At 45.4% G+C, this 18,459-nt stretch overlaps 1 protein-coding gene across 1 annotated transcript; it reads left to right on the forward strand.

The window, feature by feature from the left end:
* The first annotated feature begins 3,010 nt into the window (after nt 1–3,010).
* Nucleotides 3,011–7,398, forward strand: si:ch211-37e10.2. Its single transcript, XM_034572943.1, has 5 exons — nt 3,011–3,166; nt 3,285–4,020; nt 4,496–5,055; nt 5,215–5,281; nt 5,484–7,398. Exons 2-5 carry the CDS (start codon nt 3,312–3,314, stop codon nt 7,013–7,015), a joined length of 2,868 nt encoding a protein of 955 aa, XP_034428834.1. The 5' UTR covers nt 3,011–3,166; nt 3,285–3,311; the 3' UTR covers nt 7,016–7,398.
* Nucleotides 7,399–18,459: the final 11,061 nt, after the last annotated feature.

Consider the following 18,459-nt stretch of genomic DNA (forward strand, 5'->3'; position numbering starts at 1 on the left):
TGTAGGAACGCTGACTCAGCACAGGAAATGTGACAGAGCTCGGTTAATAATTCACCTCGTAGAAACTGATTTACAGCAGATCTTTAGACAGGAGTGGTCATGTGACAAGTCACAGCGCCGACGGATACCAGAGCAGAAATCAAGCAAAAGCACACATTTCCCAGGCCATTCAAAAAATAGCTTTTAATGTACAATCTTCTGTTTCGCTTGAAATCAGGAAGGAATATCGTAAGACACTGGTGTGGTGCAACAAGGTCATTAATCTTCAGGGGGGGAACCAAGGAAAGTCAAGCTGCCAAGGTATGAATAGCCTCCGGCTCTTATCTGACCATGCAGACACAGATAGCTCTATTTATTTGCATTTCTCCTTGAGTCAACCTGGGAGACCAAGAATCAAGATTTCACATCTTTTTGTAATCTTCCTTCAGCTCGCAGGGCGGAGGCGTGCAGCTCAAACTGAAAATGTGTCAAAATATTAAGGAAACTGAGGGAAAAATCGGCATCACGACGCATTATGATGCTGATTCCCTCATTTTCCGGGAAAACATTAGTCTCTGTCTGCATTATTTCACTATTATTAGCACTTCTGTGTCCTACTTTCCCTCAAGACTCCCCCCAGCTCCGAACGGAAAGGCAGACCACCCTCTCTGTGGTGGAATCCTGTCATCGTACGGCGAGGTTGAGCACCACGGGGGGAAACCAAATAACCTTGAATGCATCGGAGAGCCTTTCATGACTCGTGATGTATTAAACAAACACTCCGGGTATGGGCATGTGTCCCGACCGCCCTCATTTCCTCCCTCTCTCAGGGGTTGACAAACACATGGACACCAAAAGGATCAGGGGCCAGATAATCTCCCCGACACGAGCACGCCGGTGCCTCGTGGAGAACATTTCTCAAGTGCTGGGTGATGTTTCGCTTTGTTGTGTCTCTGCAGCCACGCGTCACTGCTGCTGAGGGTGGTCCAGAGGGGGCACTGATGTTTTTATCCAACATGTGTCACAGCACAGAGTCAAGAAACTGGTTGTTATTTTTAGCAACCCTTGATACAACAAAGCAGGAGCTGGTTGCAAAGCCAAGACCTTCTTAACAAAGAGCAGCCTGTTGGAATTCCAAAAGAATTACAAAACCCCAGATGTTAAGGTGAGAGAAATATCAGAGGGCAGATTTTTAAAGCATTATTCTCTGTCATGTTGAATCCGAGCGCTCCCACACACACTCTAAACACCTTTCCTGGGCTCGGGCACACAGAAGGAAATGGGGTGATAATGACAAAACCAGTGGGCACCTTGCAAAACGATAGAGCGTTAGTGAAAGGTAATACTGCAGAGGACAAACTGTCACTATGATGATGATGATGATGATGATGTGAAAGGTGACGCACACTGGGAGTGTTGCAGTGCCCTCTGTTTGTTCTCTGCTGTAATGTACATGTCAAACACCACTGAACTCTGTGGGTGGTGTGGAGCAGCTCATGCTACCGGCCCCGCGCTGCTTTTCTTTCTAAGCGGTGAAATAATCCACGCCGCAAGTTTGCACCAGAAGTAAAAACAGCCAATTAACTGGATGTTTTTGTCGTATGCAACTGATTCCCGACAGCGACTCCGCTCCCTTTGGCAGCACTTATACAAACAGCTTCCAGCCAACAAGAAAACTGAGGTTTGCTTTGGTTAATAAGAGTGAAACTTGCCTCAATGTGGAAAAAACTATTTCTGCCAAAAGAAAAACTGGTTAAAACAAAACTTGTGGTAAGTGGAAATAATGAGAGATAATAAAAATTCGACATTATGAGAAACCAAGTCAAAAATAATGAGTCCAGGTTGAAATGATGAGATGAGAAATGTTAAAACTCTGAGATACAAAACAACAAGTTAAAAGTAAGGAAATAATTAAAGTAAATGGGGGAGAAAAGGTCAAAATTATACAAATAAGTCTTTGTGTCGTCATTTAAATGTTAGATTCTTCTGTGCTTGGCAGTAATTGACTTCCTACCTGACCTCCACATTATCAAACAGACATTTACACCATAATCTGCCAAACTAGCCCACACATCAGCCTCAGATCACCTCCCACTGCAGGACCTGAGGTCGAAGCCCTGAGAGTTATTGGGAGAAAGCAGCTGCGGGTTTCACATTCCTGACTCCTGCCACAGGTCCCTTCAACAAGAGTTTGACCTTTGTTGGCTCTGTCTATAACCAGGGCCGCTCGGTGTTGACAAGGCCTGTATAACACGGAGAAGACAGGGTTGAGGACCAGCAGCTGTCTCAACAATCACTTTCTTATTGGGACGAAGGAGAGTCAACAGTGGGGGACATGAAAAGTGACAGTCAGGAAAGTATGGAAGAGCATTAGAGCTAAAGTTGGAATTTTTATGAATCTATCAAACTGCTAACATTAGCACACATGACCTCTACAAAATACCATGAGTATGAATTAGTGAAATTGGTTTATTTCCACTTAATTCTTTGACGCTAGTCTTCAACATTTTGACTGAAAAAGTTGACATTTCAAAGTTATTCTCAACATTTCTACTTCGTTCGTGGCATTACAAATCTATCTCTGGCTCATTTACATGTTTATTGAATGTATTCTATGGCATTTTGACTTTATAGAAAAAATGTTTTTCTCAACATCTCAATTTTGTTTACAAAACACAAACAGATTATCCTCCTAACTATGTTTGACATTTTTCTTGACATTTCCACTTTAGAAAAAACTTTATTCTTGGCATCACAACTTTATTTACAAATACAAAAAATCTGTTTTGTCGACTTTTCAAATATAAGCTCTTCCTCCTCATTTATTCTCGGCCTGACTCCAATACTCTTCCATAGAAAGATGCCAACACTGGAGAACAACATTTCTTCTTGGCATTGCATGAATAACTTTTAGTCTTTTTTCCATTTTAATATGAAAACAGAGGGCACATTTGAAGTAAATGTATATTCTGTCCGTCTCTCTCCATCGGGGAGGTCCTGTGGAGATGCAGGGAAGCTGAAGGGTTAACTCGGGGCTCGGGGAAACCTGATGCTAATTAAGCTTTGGAATTCCTCATCCCGACAGAGCAGGAGCTCAGAGGCTCAGGAGGCAGCAGCAGCGATGTCTGATGTGTTTATTCCTCACTGACACTCAGGGAAGTCGGTCTCACCGAACCTGCAGCTGAAGGTAACGTTGAGTCATCAACTGGGACAAAGTTTGTTTTTTATGATTAACTTCAGCTTTTTCCACAGATTTTCCATTTGGTTCATCAATAAGCTCAAACGTGCATTTTCTGCTTTTGCAGGTAAAGACGGATTTTTCTCATGCAAACATGGTTTTACTAACATCGGTGCTGCTGCTCTCCTGGGTTTCGCTGCACAACACCGCGCAAGCTGCAGCAGATTTCTGCCGGGGGTCGCACTGCCCCGGCGGGGGCAGGAGCGACCCGAGACCGTGCACCGGGGAGCACTGTCCGGGGGGCAGATCCTCCAGGCAGCCGCGGCAGTTCAACCCCACCACGCAGGGGAGAGCGGCGCAGATAGTGGCCAGCCAGCACCACGCGTACCCGGGCTCTCCGAGAGCCGCGGCGCAAGCCTACCCGGCCGCGCAGCCTCTCCGCGGGCGACACGGAGACACCGGCGGCGGAGGAGGAGGAGGAGGAGGAGGAGGAGGCGGTGGCGCACGGATGAAGGCGCCCGAGGTCCTCCCTCTGCCTGCAGGGTGCACGGACCCGGGCTGCACCGCCGCTGTGAAGCAATTTCAACCCACAAATGACACCCGAGACTGCAGAGGGATCGAGTGCAGACTGCCCCCGAGGATCCGGCCCAAAGCTCGGGCGAAGTCCTGTGTGGGTGAGGGCTGTGTGGCCGGTTCCGAGGAGAGCGTCTCCTCCTCCTCCTCCTCCTCCAGCCAGCGTCCTCCCGTGCATCTGTCCGACAGAGCCGCGCAGTTTCTGGGAGATTTCCCGGAGTTTGGATATTCTTCCTCGGAACTTGGCGGCGCGCCTCTGGGTGTCCAGCTCACATGTGACATCAAGCCAGGTCTGTTTTCTCCATCATCAGCATCATCTGCAGTGTTAGATGATCTCAGGCTGATTCTCTTTTTCCAAATGTCCAAAGAGGACAAGAGGGGTCAATGCTCCAAAAAGTATTGTCTTCACTGCATTTCCTATGAATTCTCCCCATGCACTTTAGGCTTCATTGACTTCAGCCTCTTTCTCCACCTGTGATCAGCTGTGGATTATGGTTTTAGAGCAGAATAAGACTCTGTTGACCTTTAGAACTAAATGATATCTGCAGAGCAGCTCAGCTGGAAGAATGTCTCAAAGTCAATTGTCCAGAAAAGCTGTGGTTCTTTCATGTTGGCCCGAGGTCACCGGGTGTTCACACTCGGTGCCAGCGCCTCACTGAAGTCAGACTTCTGCATCAGACTTAATCTCATTTAATCACTTCCTCCAGTTCACTGTTTAACAGCAAGTGTGTTCCCGTCTTTCACTCTGCATTACTTTCATCGCAGGTGAGAATGAAGTTCCCTCAGAGGACGCCCTCATCCTGCACCTCCAGCTGGCCAAGGGGCAGGAGACACTGGTGGAGGCCCTGCGCGCCCAGCAGGTGGTCATCCGCGACCTGCAGCAGAAGCTTGTTGACCAACAGGACGCCCTTCTGTCCCAGCAGCGCGAAATCCTGGAGCAGCAGCGGCGCATGTACGACCAGATGGACGTGGTGAAGGCCCAGTACGGCCTCCTCTCGGACACCGTCAAACAGGTCTCCTTCCAGGGCCTGCAGGGCGAGCTGCAGAGCTACTTTGAGAGCCACTTGGCGGGTCTGCAGAGCCAGGCCCGCAGCCACCTGCAGAAGTCCTACGCCGTCCACAAAATGGAGGTGGACACGAAGGTGATGGACGTGGTCGGGGAGGCAAATTTCCCTCAACCTCTGCTGGGCTGCCCTTCGCCCTGCAGCCCGGAGGAGTTCTGTGATTTTCAGAGGGACCCGCCTCAGTGTGAGAAGTGCACCATGTGTCCGCCTGGCTTCTTCCTCATCTCACAGTGCTCGTCCACCGCAGACCGCATGTGCCAGGTACTGACCTTTAAAACACTGAGTGGCATTTTGACGAACTCAGGCTTTTGGCTTCATCTTAAAAACACAAGCACAAAATGTCTTCTTGCAGCTTCAGTACATAAGCAGAATTATTCCCTATGTTTTCCTGATGATAATATTAATCTTCATGAATTACAGGACAGAGACGAATGCCTTGAACTACCAAACATTTGTGGGGAGCGAGTGAAGTGCCTGAACACCCCAGGTGAGTTTAAAACATTGTGCTGATGATAAACAACTTCTTCTACGATCATGGAAAGATTTGACCTTAGAACACATTTTCACAAGTTTATTTAAAACCCAAAGAATGTCAGTATTTTTCATCCACACAAAACAGACATTATAAACTGTATCACATGTTTTTACACCTTGGGCTTCTCCATTCTCTCGTTCTCTCCCTGGCTCAGGAGGCTTCAGGTGTCTGGGGGTGTCTGAGAGGGAAGTGGGGATGGGCATGTGTGGCCACGACTACTTCTTCAACCCGGAGCTGCAGGAGTGCCAGGCCTGTTCGGACTGTGATGGAGAGGCTGTCGCTGTCCCGTGCACGGCCGTCAGCGACACCGTGTGCAGCCAGAGTTCAGAGAGCCGACTCTCTCAGTCCTGGGCGGCGAACGTGGTGGTTCCGTCTGCGCGGACGTCGGGCGCCAACATCTTCCAGGGGCTTCAGCTGAACATCCGAGAGAAGGAGGGCAGCGACTTGCTGTCCAACGAAGGCGGGCAGGTGACGTTCCTGCAGCACGGCCTGGTGTGGCTGGACCATAACTTTGCATTAAAGCACAGCTGCAGGAACTTCCTCCAGGTGGGGATGAGGCTCAACGGCAGCCAGGAGGAGGAGGGTCAGGATCTCAGTGGCGTTCGCATCGAACAGCCCGATGGGAAGTACTTTCAGGGGGTGAGCGTCAGTAGCGGAGTGGAGGTCGAGCCTAATCACACCTTCACCCTCCTGCTGAAGAGTCCGAATCAACACTGCAACCAGAGCAAAGATCTTCACGTGTACGATGTCAACGCTCCGTCTTTGAGTCTCCTCTGGTTGTCTCATGATACCGGCGCTGTTGCCATGACGGCTCAGATGTCCCTGTTGGTCCACTACCAGACCAGCTACCGCCCGACGTTCCGTATGACCTCGGTGTCTGACCCGTATATGATCAGCCTGACCCACGACAGCCGCGGGGTGCGCTTCACGGAGAGCGGCGTGGTGAAGTTCGTCCTCCAGCAGGCGCTGTACTCCATGGGCCACACCTGCATTCGAGAGGGTTTCTCCCTGATTGCTTTCACTAACCGTAACGGGACAGGTGTGGAGGTGACGCAGGCCTTCAAGACAGGCGTCAACTACCGGGACACCTCCATCACCCTCTCTGGCGCGGTGAGCGTGGACAGCGGAGACACACTCACCTTCGAGATCACGTCGCCCTCCCAGTGCAACATCCGTTATTTCGGGGACAGCACCGGGATCAGCATGCTGAGCCTCATCTGGATTCCTTCGGCTGTGGCGTCGGCTTTGACCGCTACCGTGTCCAGGACCGGCCTCCCCTTCGGAGCGGTGAGGAACAAACCGCTGTTGTTCCAGCAGATCAGCGCAGACACGCCGCAGGTTCACCTGGCCCGCTCGGGCGAGCCGAGCAGCCGGAAGAACTTTATATTCCACGAGAAAGGGACAGCGAACATCGCCCTCAACCTGAAGCTGATCCACTCGTGTAACATAGTAAAACTCACCTTGCAGAAGGTGGCAGGTAAGAGTGGGCAGGCGGGTCCTGTGGCTCAGCAGGTGTCTGGATACATGCCTGAGGGCAGCGTGTGGGCCAGCATCGGGCTCAGGGCCTCGTTTCAGGTGCAGAACGGCACAGCGGTGTACGTGACTCTGGACTGTATCCGAGGACGTGTCAACCAGATCACACACGAGGGAGGCACTAACATCTCAATCCTCTGGGTGGCGGTGTGAAGCCTCCCGGAGCCTGAATGTCACTAAGACAGTTTGTGAGAAGACAGAAGGACAGTTTTGCACAGTTTTGAATCGCAGAGCAGATTCAACAATTTACCAAATCCAGGAAAAATGCTGGTTGATGAAAAACGTATTCCACATATTTTGTCATATTATTGTTTTAAATGTGTATTTCATCACTTTTTTAGATTTTTATGGTGAAATATTTTTCGTGTATGGTTTTAAACAAGTACTGATTTTGCTTGAAGTACTTCGGCTGGTTGAGCAGTGACCAATTCTTAATTGAATGTTTAAGTGTGTGTGTACTGTATGTGTGTGTGTGTGTGTGTGTGTGTGTGTGTGTGTGTGTGTGTGTGTGTGTGTGTGTGTGTGTGTGTGTGTGTGTGTGTACAACTGTGTGCACTGGTGCTTGTATAGAGAGTGTGTGTATGTGTGTGTCTGTGTGACACATTTGCATGCCTACTTTTGCGTGTGTGTGAGTCTTTTGATATGTATATCCCTCCATCCCTGCATATACTTAACATACAAACTGTATGTAACAAACCTTTTTGTATTATATCATTAGACCTATAAAAGCAGTAGTTTGTTATTTTGGGAAATATGGTTATTCATTTCCTGGACGAGAGTAAACGTACGTGTAATTAAACAGCAAGTATATCTCAGAGGATCGATACCACACTCAGCAGCCAGTTAGCTTAGCTTAGCATAAACACAGGAAGCAGGGAAACAATAATGCGCAATATTTGACATATTTCACTTGTTTAATCTGTACAAATTCTGTGAAAAGACATTTTTGACAAAGTGTTTTGACATTTGAACAGATGTTTATGCTCAGAACTGTTGTTTGGCTCGGACCAGTAACTTCCCGGACTGCATTCTGAAGGGGTCATAACCACTTCTTCACAGAGTTCTTTGTGTGGATTAAACTAACGGGTGCTATTTTTTTTTTTAAACTTTGGGACAGAGTCAGGCCAGCTGTTTCTTTTCAGTATTTGTGCTAAGCTAAGCTAAAACGCTGCTCTTGACAACCTCAACCAATCATTATCTGTACGGCTTTTCCTTTGAGGGTGGTGGTGGTGGTGGTTGGAGCCAATCCCAGCTGAGCTTCCTATTTACCGCACATGTTAGAGAGTGGCATCAATCATCATGTCCGACTTTCTCTCAGAATGTGCACGTTTCCCAAATGTTGAATTATTCATGTGAGAATGCAATGTAGTTAAATTTCAATAAGAAAGAGTTTTTGTACTTGTGATGTTTTTGATGATATTTATTTGCCTTTCATACAACAGGAGTTTGGTATTTACATTATGAAATGCTTATATTTGATTTATACGGTAACGCACTGAGTAGACAGTGTTGATATTCAAGTACTTGCAGTGATAGCCTCTGTGATACACTTATTTGCACAAGTATAACAGTATTATGGAATGTGCAAACATCATACTTTGTTTGTGGAGAGCTGCCCATGCATATCGTCCCTAATTGCCTCTGTCTGTGTTCTGTCCTCTCAACAATTAGGCATTAATAAGTGATTCGGGAAGTTGGCAGTGAAATTCTTCTGCTTTATTCTCACATCGTTGTGTGTAATGAATTTCTTTGTTTGTGTTGCCGGGCTCGCTGCACATTTCTTGTGGAACATCGAAGCATGTATTCTCGTTCAGCACCAAATAAAATGTACATATACTGTGTTTGTTTTTGCCAGAGAAGAAATTTCACTCTTATAAAAGCTCAAGTGCCTTTGTTGGTTTTATTCCAATAAACGTCAACTTATAGCGTGAAACACAAGACCTCAAAGTTTCACTGGACGCCCACAACAATCACTGATATTTAATGATTAGAGTTTATGTTTTTTATTGAGAAATATGTGCACATAATGGATTCCTGTCAAGCCACATCATTCATCCTCTCATGTGGGCTTCATTCAGATTCCCTGTGATTGTCAGGTTACATAAGTTCACTGTAAAATCTAAATTTCAGACTGAATGTCCATTATTTTCCATTAAGTTAAAGGCTAAAAGTTGAACAATCATTCCATTTAATCCCACACATACTGAACCTATTTTAAAAACAACCTTATTCAGCAGCAAAGGTGCCAAATACCGACATAATACCTGGAAAACCATACTCTGCATTTTCCTCCAATTGGTCTGAATCATGTTCAAATTATTCTTCCATCCATTACCTATAGGAGAGAAGTTCCCTGGCTCAAACATTACAAATACACTGAGTCAATGAGAGGGAGAGGAAGAGGGAGAGAAAAAAGAAAAGTGTCTGCTTGTGAGAAACAATCAAATGTTTCTGTCGGTTGCTCGGATTGGAAACAGGTGTTTCGGCGGAGCAGTGCTCCAGATGTCTGACGCTTTAGATCAAATGAGAGCCACAGCACATGAAGAAGTTCAGACATCCGACGGAGGAATGGGGACGGAGAATCAGAGCAGGAAGAAAAGACGATTGAAAACTTTCTCTTTAAAGCTGCTCGAATCAATATTTTCTACACCAGCGACACAGAAACAAACGGGCTCGCTTGTAGTGATGAAGCTGCAGCGTCACCACCGAACATCATAGTTCCCCCTGGTGCCGCCATGCGTTTTTAGTTTGCCTCTTTTAGCTTTGGTTAACTTCTGACAAATTCCACTGTCGTCAGCCTCATTTCCAGCAGCTGTTTCCTGCAAAACATCTAAAAGAGACTCACTTAATGCTACTTTCCTGGGACTAAACTAGAAGGATGCAAACCTCAATGAACAAAAATCCTGGTTCTACTTATATATCTGCATCCACTGCAAAATATGATGGATTCTTTCTTTGCACTTTATCCATCCGTCCATAACATTTTATGGAAATTGCTTCAGTAGTTTTTGAGTAATCCTGCTCAGACAAACAAACAAACTGGAATGCGACTCTGTAGAGCATCATCTACGCACTGATGTAAGACCGAGTGCTCATTTTTACAGTAAGCTTGCCGTTGAATCGGTTCGGCTGCACAGAAAATACAGTGAATATTCTAAAGCGAAATCAAATATTGTAAAAGATAGTTGTAGGGTTGTAGTTACAGTCCCCGACAGTAGGTGGTGCTGCTGACCCGCTAGCAACCCTACTTCCAGCGTCTGCGATCCCCTAAACGCTACTGCCCACACTTGTTAAAGACTCTGGCTTTAAATGTCTTCAGTGTTTATATCTAGAATATTTTGGCTTCATTTCTCAAAAGTGGAGACGCGTCGTTCATTTTTATGTTCGGTCAATGAGCAACACAAACACGTGGAGATAACATGACACAAACACACATGTAATCTGTTGTTGGCTAAAATAATATCACAGACTGGCCAAAAAAACTTTTAATGCAGCTTTAAAAGATATTTGCGTAAAATCGGAGCCGTTCTTTCAGATCATTTACACACTCAAACTTCAAAAGCTAATTTTTTTTTGGGGCCTCTCAGGAGCAAATTGTAAACACCTTCTAAATAATTCCTCATATGGAAAAACCCGTCAGCAAACAGTTGCTCCTTTGAGCCAATAAATATGAAGCATCATTATCTTTCATTAGTAGTCACGTCCCGGGGCACCTGGTGAATGTCAGCCCCGCCCTTTAGATCTGGTTTTGGTCTCCACCACAGGAAACTATGCGGCTCTTTACTTGCCAAATGTTCCACTATTAACTTTGTGCATCTGCCATTTGGTGCTGGGGAGGCAGAGTGCAGGTGGTGTTTATACTGTTTAGCTTACTGCACAAGAAAACAGATGCTTTGTGCAACTGGAAGAAAAAAAAACCGCTAATAGAGTAACGAGAGTTAACCAGGAGAGTCGTCGTGGGCCTGAAAAACAAAAACAAATGAGCTGACAGTCGCTGTTAAGCTGCGTCGAAGCGAGTGCAGCTGGGTAATAATTCCCTTCGGGTTCATTACGGACGAGCCTTTCATGTGATCGGCTTTAGAAGGGGAGCGAGCGTTTGCTGCATTCTATCACGCTGGGTCACATATGAGTTCATCTTTCATAAACACACATAAAATCCAACATCAGACGCCACAGTCAACACAAATTAATCAAGCAACGGAACGTCTTTACATTTCAGGAATTCGAGGCAGAATTGCCGTGATGTGAGAAACAGAAAGGTGCCATGCGGCTCGACGGGGCCGCCGACTTGCACGCTCGAGTTTCTGTGGCTGAGCACAGAGACATCGTTCATCACCGCAATGCATCTGTTGTGAGTTTATTTGCTTTCTGAGGATTTGGAGACCACTCAAACAGCCGATGGCACGCGAGGAAGTTTTCCTCCAACACAACCGACATCTCCAAAAAGCACAACCAAAGCTGATTTACCCAGGGAGTAGGATGTTAGATCTTTTATGTTCAGACAGTGTTTTAACCCCCGAACCTGCTCCCTGAGCCTGACATGGTGGAGGTGAGCACCTTCCTGACCCGGACCTGGCCCCAGTCTGCTCACATGTTGATTTTAAAAAAGGACAAAGCCGGAGACGAGCTTGTTTTAATCAGAAGCGGATGTTACTGTAAGAGCTGAGGCCTCTTGTCTACAGGGAAATGTTTAGACCATGTGTTCAGGTTCGATGCTGCTGACCGCCGCTGTGTCTTACAGTGGGAATCCATACTGGATTTATGGGGTTTGAAGAAAACTTGTTATGATGTTGATCTTTTTTTTAAAACCCAGATTGTTGGTTTTTCTTATGAGAATAAATCACATGAAACATTCCGAGACAGGGAAATGAAATCCACCGCACGGTTTGAAATGTCTTCATTACGCCAACGAGGAGGTTATGTTTTCACCCCTGTCTGTTTGTTTGTCTGATGGTTTGTGTGTAAACTACTGGATCATGAAACATGGAGGAAAACTGATATTTAGTGAGTTTTTCTCTGCAACATTTTTATTACTGTATTGGTTAAGTGAAACCTTGACTCAGGTTTTGTGTATTTACTCATTTTACAAGTTTTTTTATAGGTTTGGCCATATTTTGTTTGCCGTGCTGTAACACCGAGGTCAGGCGCCGTAACCCAATGAATAACTTCAAGTGTTTTAATTTGCTGCAGAGAGGAAACCTACCTTTTGTGGCCCAATGCAAGAGATAATTGTGTTGGAGGCGAAAGTATGAGGCTACGTCATTCAGCTGGTGAGATTCCAGATGACGTCTGCTCTGAGACGTTTTTTAAATCTCTCATTGGACCTGACAGAATGGGGATTTTTTCTTTTTTTGTACGTGCACTGTGGTTATTCCCCCTCTCAAAGGTGATGTTTTTCTTTCTAAACTTTCCAAACTCGGTGTAATCGATGAAGCTCGTGTGAGTGACACCTTCCTTTAATGACCTTTAATGATAAACAAGTGATTGCAGATTCATTAACACAGTTTGTTCTGGTCACAGTTTGATTTGAGGAAGTTTGAGCAGTGGACAAGTTTAAAGTTCCTTCTGTAACATAGACTGTATATTAACGATGGAAGACATGACAGCTCCCTTAAAGTGAAGCCAAATCGATTGGATCGCCCCCTGGTGGCTGGCTGCAGTACAGGTTATAAACTACACCTCCTCCATGTTAGCAGATTGGACATAGAGCATCTAAAAAGTAAGTTATAATCCAATCATAGTTACTTGCTGCTATAAAAACATGGTGAAAGAGTTGTGATTGACAGCTGAGTTTGACTCTGGCTCCAAATTACGTCAAAAGTACAAGATGGCACCAGTATGAGGGGTGTTTTGATTTAATTAATGCACAAGTGGAGGAAGTGGAGAAGCCTATAGTGTGTCTGGACCTTATAGCTCCCCGTCTCTAGCTGACTTTCTCTCAGTCTTCATTTCATCACAAACTCTCCATCGTCCTCCCTCATCTTCCTCCCCTCCTCCGTCCATCTGTGCCGGTGTTCCTCTCCTCATTAGAGGGGTTACTGGTGCATGAGGGAATGAGCTGGCAGGTCGGCCGCCACAAACACAGACTGGGATTCCTATCGAACGGCCTGTGAAAAAGTTTTCGGGGGCTAACAAACGGAAAATAAGTTTACCAGCAAAAGCTCTTTTTAAATTTGTAGTATTGGCAGTGAACAGGAAGAAGAGAAAAGTTTCTCTCATAGTATACAAGTTAAAAAACGCTGCCAGTGGATTATTTGGTCCGAGCTAACGTTGAAAATCATCATGCAGGACATGCTCCGTGTCGCTTTCCCAGACTTGGCAGGAGTTGTGCATAGTTCCCTGCAGTATCTGGTAAATTCCCCTGATCACCAGGAATGCAGCGTTTAATTTTCTTGTTCTTTAGCTGACCTTAATCATTTCTGCGTCAAGGGCAATCTGAAACTCCAGAGCCCTGGGATCAGTGAGTGTGGGTGTGGAAATAAATACCTGTGTGTGTGTGTGTGTGTGTGTGTATGTGTGTGTGTGTGTGTGTGTACGTAAAAAGGGAGTGAGAGCTGTCTAGCTGTCTTCATGCAGAGGCCATTGAAAGCGCTGATGATGAATAATCGTTTGGCTGAAAGTCCCTCTGGTGTATATTTAAACGGCGGAGAGATGCTCTCTCACTCACATCGACTCCCCGGTGGTCCGCGAGGTTAATTGCTTTCTCCGGCAGGCGCTTACAGATTAACTATCTCACTGAATGCATCCATACAAATGACTGTGCATATACCACGATGAGTGGAGCTGAGCAATGTGTGTGTGTGTGTGTGTGAGTGTGTGTGAGTGTGTGTGTGTGTGTGGTGCTTTGCGACAGAACAAGGCGTACGTTTGTGTAGCGGGCCGGGGGCACGGTGAAGTCAGAGGAGCTAACGAGATCGACAAAGTGCGAAACAAAGTGGGATCAACAGAAAACAAGACACCGGATTATGAGCATCTTTGGGTGACGACGTACTTACAGAAGTGTGATGGAGTTAAATATAATTAAGGAGAAAGTTAGTCAATACAGGAACTTTGGCAACATCGTAGACAACGAAATCACTTGATGAAAAACTTGACGAATCAGAGACTTCTTCAGGACGTTTACTGTCAGAAAATCGCTCCTGAAAATCTTTTTATCGAGTCTGATTAAGTTTTTGCAACGGTCGACCTCAGTGTGGCGAACAAGAACAAGATTTCATCAAGATGTCATCCAGCTTGAATAACTCTGGGCATGTTTATGAAGTTACAGCAGAGACTCTAAACGAGATGGCTCCTTCAAAGTGAAGCCAACATACAGGTTCCATTTAACCAGATTATCTGAACCAAGGAATTCGGAGGTAAAACTGAAAATAAGCACATCTGAAATGTTGTCAATCCTTTTTTATTGCACAGGAACACTTTATATGCAAAGCTACGGAAAATATAAGTCAGAGTTGACCCAGGAGGTTAAGTAGACGACGTTAGATGCTTTCAGACGTGGACTGAACTCCAAATAAACTCTGGAGGCGAAGAGTTGGAGACTTGAGACTTTCTTCAAAGCTTCTCCAGCCAGCCTCCGAGTAAAAACTGTGGATAATGTTGGAATGAGCTCACTGAACACCACAGATGCACCGACGCAAATGTCTAGAGTGTGATCACGTGATCTCTGCAGCGGAGTTAAGACGTGACTTCCTGTCTCTGTCTGCTGCTCCACCTCTGCCCTGAGTAACACGGAGGATTTGTTGCTGCTGTGAACGCGTCTGTGCAGAAAACCTCCCGCTGCGTCGTGAGAAAGGAAAACTCTGGACTTCACCCACAGGTCATGTCTAGTCATTGTCAATTTAAATATATAGATCTGTGCAGCTTTAACCTGAAACACCATGAACGTCCTTTGACCTACAAACCAACAAATCTAAGCTCAACCTCCACAGCTGATAAATACCCCCCCCCCCCCTAAAAAAACTGAAAACGACTTCTTCTGCTGTCAGCCAAGCATGCGGCTTCTCCCCTGAGGCGAGCCGGCTTTCATGTGGGAGCCGAGCGGCGTCACGGTGAAACCAAACACTAACGGATGACCCACCAAGCTTCTGGGTTGGCATGAGGGCAGAGGCAGAGTTCAGGCAGAGTGCGGCCCAGAGGACTGTGAGGTGAACGCCACCGATTCCAACATCTGGCTCGGCTTATCTGCCCCCCCCCCCCCCCCACATACACACACACACACACACACACACACACACACACACACACACACACACACACACACACACACACACACACTCCAGTCGTTTATATGACCATGAGAATCCTTTTGGCCTTTCTGTCAGAATGCTTTGGTGAGCCTCTCTCCAGCCACCATGATTTTACCATCTGCCGGTTTGCTCGTAAATCACTGGCAACTTTGAGAGCGGAGTAACGTCGCCGTCTTAAACTTTATGACGTATTTGCTACAATTCTTCTAACTTCACGCTGTGTGTTTGGACAGAGCAGCTCCTTTCCCCTTTGTGTAATCACATGTAGGATTAGAGCGTCGGGCCTGAACGGGGCCTGTGATGTCCCTCACATGGTCGGGGTAGGGGGGGGGGGGGGGGGTTGCTGCAGACGCTGACGTGATAAACTGCTCACGTGGGAACATCTCTGATCACTGAGGGGGTGAAACCTTGCAGGGGGGGGGGGGGGGGGGGGATCTCTGAGAAACGCCAGACCTGGTTATTTAATCATTATTCCTATTATTCTCCCAGTTCATTTTTTATCCTGCGAGGGCAGTGGAGAAAAATATTGAGACTGTGTGGAAGAAGGAGACGAAGGCGGCAGACGCGGCCTGTCGAGGTTGATTGAAATTAATTTCGAGGGGCCTCGTGACACAAGAATCTAGAAAGTGATGTTGAGAGAACACAGGTAATTCCTTGATGATGAGCTGAAACACAGTGAATCATGAAACCCCCACGAGGGCCTGTGAAGGAGGAACACTCACATACTGACCGTGTGTGTGTGCAGCACGTCTGAGGCTTTGTCCAGACACTTGTGTGTTAGTGCACCATGTGTCTTTATATGCAACCTAATAGATGTCAGGGGATTGAAATCATTTTCCAATCGTTGAGATCATTATAGTGGATTTGTATTCCTTGTTTTGTGTTTCAAGCTTGTTAATTATTTTGTCCAGAAACCTCCTCTGGTGATGTCACATTGTCGTTTGTGTTTCTCCCACCTAGCACCACAGATGCTGACATGTTATCTGCAGGAGACTCAGCAGTGAGAGGTTGGACCGGTTTTCCTCTGATCAGGGTTTTGGAGGTTGATCAAGGCCGGTGCTGCTGGACCTCGTCGTGTAAACACAGTCAAACTGCTGCGTGGAAACAGTTATCGTGATTACATGACATGTTCATAATGTTAAAATCAGCCGTTTCCTCTGAGGCCGACTGGGCCACAGATGTTCTTAGTAAATCACACTTTCACCTTCTTATCTGGGCCTTTGTGTCACTGTAGTAAACTAATGGGGTGTTTCTCAGTCTCTGTATCTACTGTCAGTGTTTGAGGTGAGAGAAACCACCTGGGAGCGTTTTCACATAGTCTGGGATGTAGTTTCCTACATATCGTAATCAGAGATGATTAAGAGAAAAATGTAAAACAGCTTCTTATTGAGACAGTGATGGAAAATCATTTATATTTGCCTAAAATTCACTGTCACTCCCTGTTTGTGAGGTAACAGCGCCACCTAGAGAGGAGTTCATAAGCATATACTAATTTCTATGGTACTGAGAGAGCATCTTATTCTACACCAACATCTATATATATATGCCTATACATATCATTTTTATATTCATATCATATTGTATACTATTATATATATTGTATACTACTACCCTATTTTGTAAACATACAGATGCCATTGCATATATGTTAATTTCAATATCTCCTCATACAAAATGCACAAATACAGTAAAACACCTCAAGTTGTGTTTCTCATGACCCATCATTTTCACTCTTTAGTGAAAGTTGTATATTATTTACATATTTACTCTGCTTTTATTTCATTATACTTCTTTTATTCTATTGTATACTTTCAATTGTTTTCTTGTCACTGTCTGCTGCTCTAACAAGTGAATTTCTGCAGCATGGGATCAATAAAGTTCATCTTATCTTACTGACGTTATTTTATAAAGCAAAACATTTTCATTTATAATTAAAAAGTGAGGATCTTTTTTGGTCAGAAAATAAAATATAAAAATGAAAAGTGCTGTGGAGACACTGCTGATACGTCCTTCCCACGTAAATGGCCTCAATGAGGCACTTCTCCTTTTCAAGGACCAATCGCTCCACGTTACATAACAACTTAAACCTTTTCTCTGTTCACATAACACAGGAACGTATGAAGAGCTTCTATATGAAGCATAATAAAGATCTTCCTGTGTGTGTGAGAGCAAATAGAAGAAGAAAACACATTCAAACGATGTTTGTTTAGACAATATTTATTTCTATTTTCCCAAGAGTAACATTAGTTCAGGACAAATGAATGTTTTAGAGAAGCTAGCAGAGCAGTTTGCAGAATATATGATTTATATTCAGTGAAAATGAACTGCACTCTGAGTAGTCGGGGTTTTAATCGTTCTCTTAAACAAACAATATTCCCTGTGAGCAAGAAACCAGGGTTCATGTTTTCTGTTTCTGTGCTAAAGGCTAAGAACACCTGCATAAGACATGTTTTTGGACAATCAAGCCAAAAAAATGTTATTAATTCTCTTTCTCATACATCCCATAGAGTCAAGGGTCTTAAAACAAAACGCTGCGGCACCATGACACGAGTCAACAAACCGGCCTCGGACACAACAAACAGAACGACAGCGGGGAGCCGTGGAAACGTTGAGAGGAAAAGCGCGGGAGAGAAAACTCTCGCTGCTACCAGAGGGTCGAAAGCGGAAGAGATAGAAAGATAGAAATAACGGTCGTACAGGTGCGGAAGCGGAGACGAGCTTTCGGAGAGACATGCTGAGGGACTACACACACACACACACACACACACACACATATATATATATATATTTAGATATAATACTCTACGATCAGAAGCGGCGACAGTTGTCAAGCAGAAGAGAAAGACGGAGGATAGAGATAGTCAGTATCAAGCGCGGCGAGGTATACAATGCGAGGCGAGGTTAGCATGCTTGGCGGCACGGAGACACTTTATAGGAAGCCCAGAGACACGAGAGATCACATGTAAAGGCCGGAGCGACAGAGCACTAATCTACAGGCTACAAGCTATACATCGGACACTCAAGCTATAGGTACAGGTGCTACACATACTGTATATTTGTATATATATGTTATATATAAATAGATATAGAGGACACTGGATATCAAACAAGCTGGATAGGCAAGGCATCGCATGCACGTGCAAAGGAAGCAAAGTCGAGCAGCAGCAGCAAGAGGTGCAACGCGTCTGGTTTTCCAGGACTACCGGTGAGATTCCTTTGTCGCTGTTTCACATCCGATGTTGTCCGTGTCACAGTGTGGACGCCGAATTTCAGTTTTCAAAAAAGGACAAATCAACAGGATCGATAATTATAGGCTAGTTAAAGATAGTTAAACAAGCTTTATAGGAACAA

This window comes from Hippoglossus hippoglossus, chromosome 20 (assembly GCF_009819705.1).
Source record: "Hippoglossus hippoglossus isolate fHipHip1 chromosome 20, fHipHip1.pri, whole genome shotgun sequence".
Classification (NCBI taxonomy): Eukaryota; Metazoa; Chordata; class Actinopteri; order Pleuronectiformes; family Pleuronectidae; genus Hippoglossus; species Hippoglossus hippoglossus.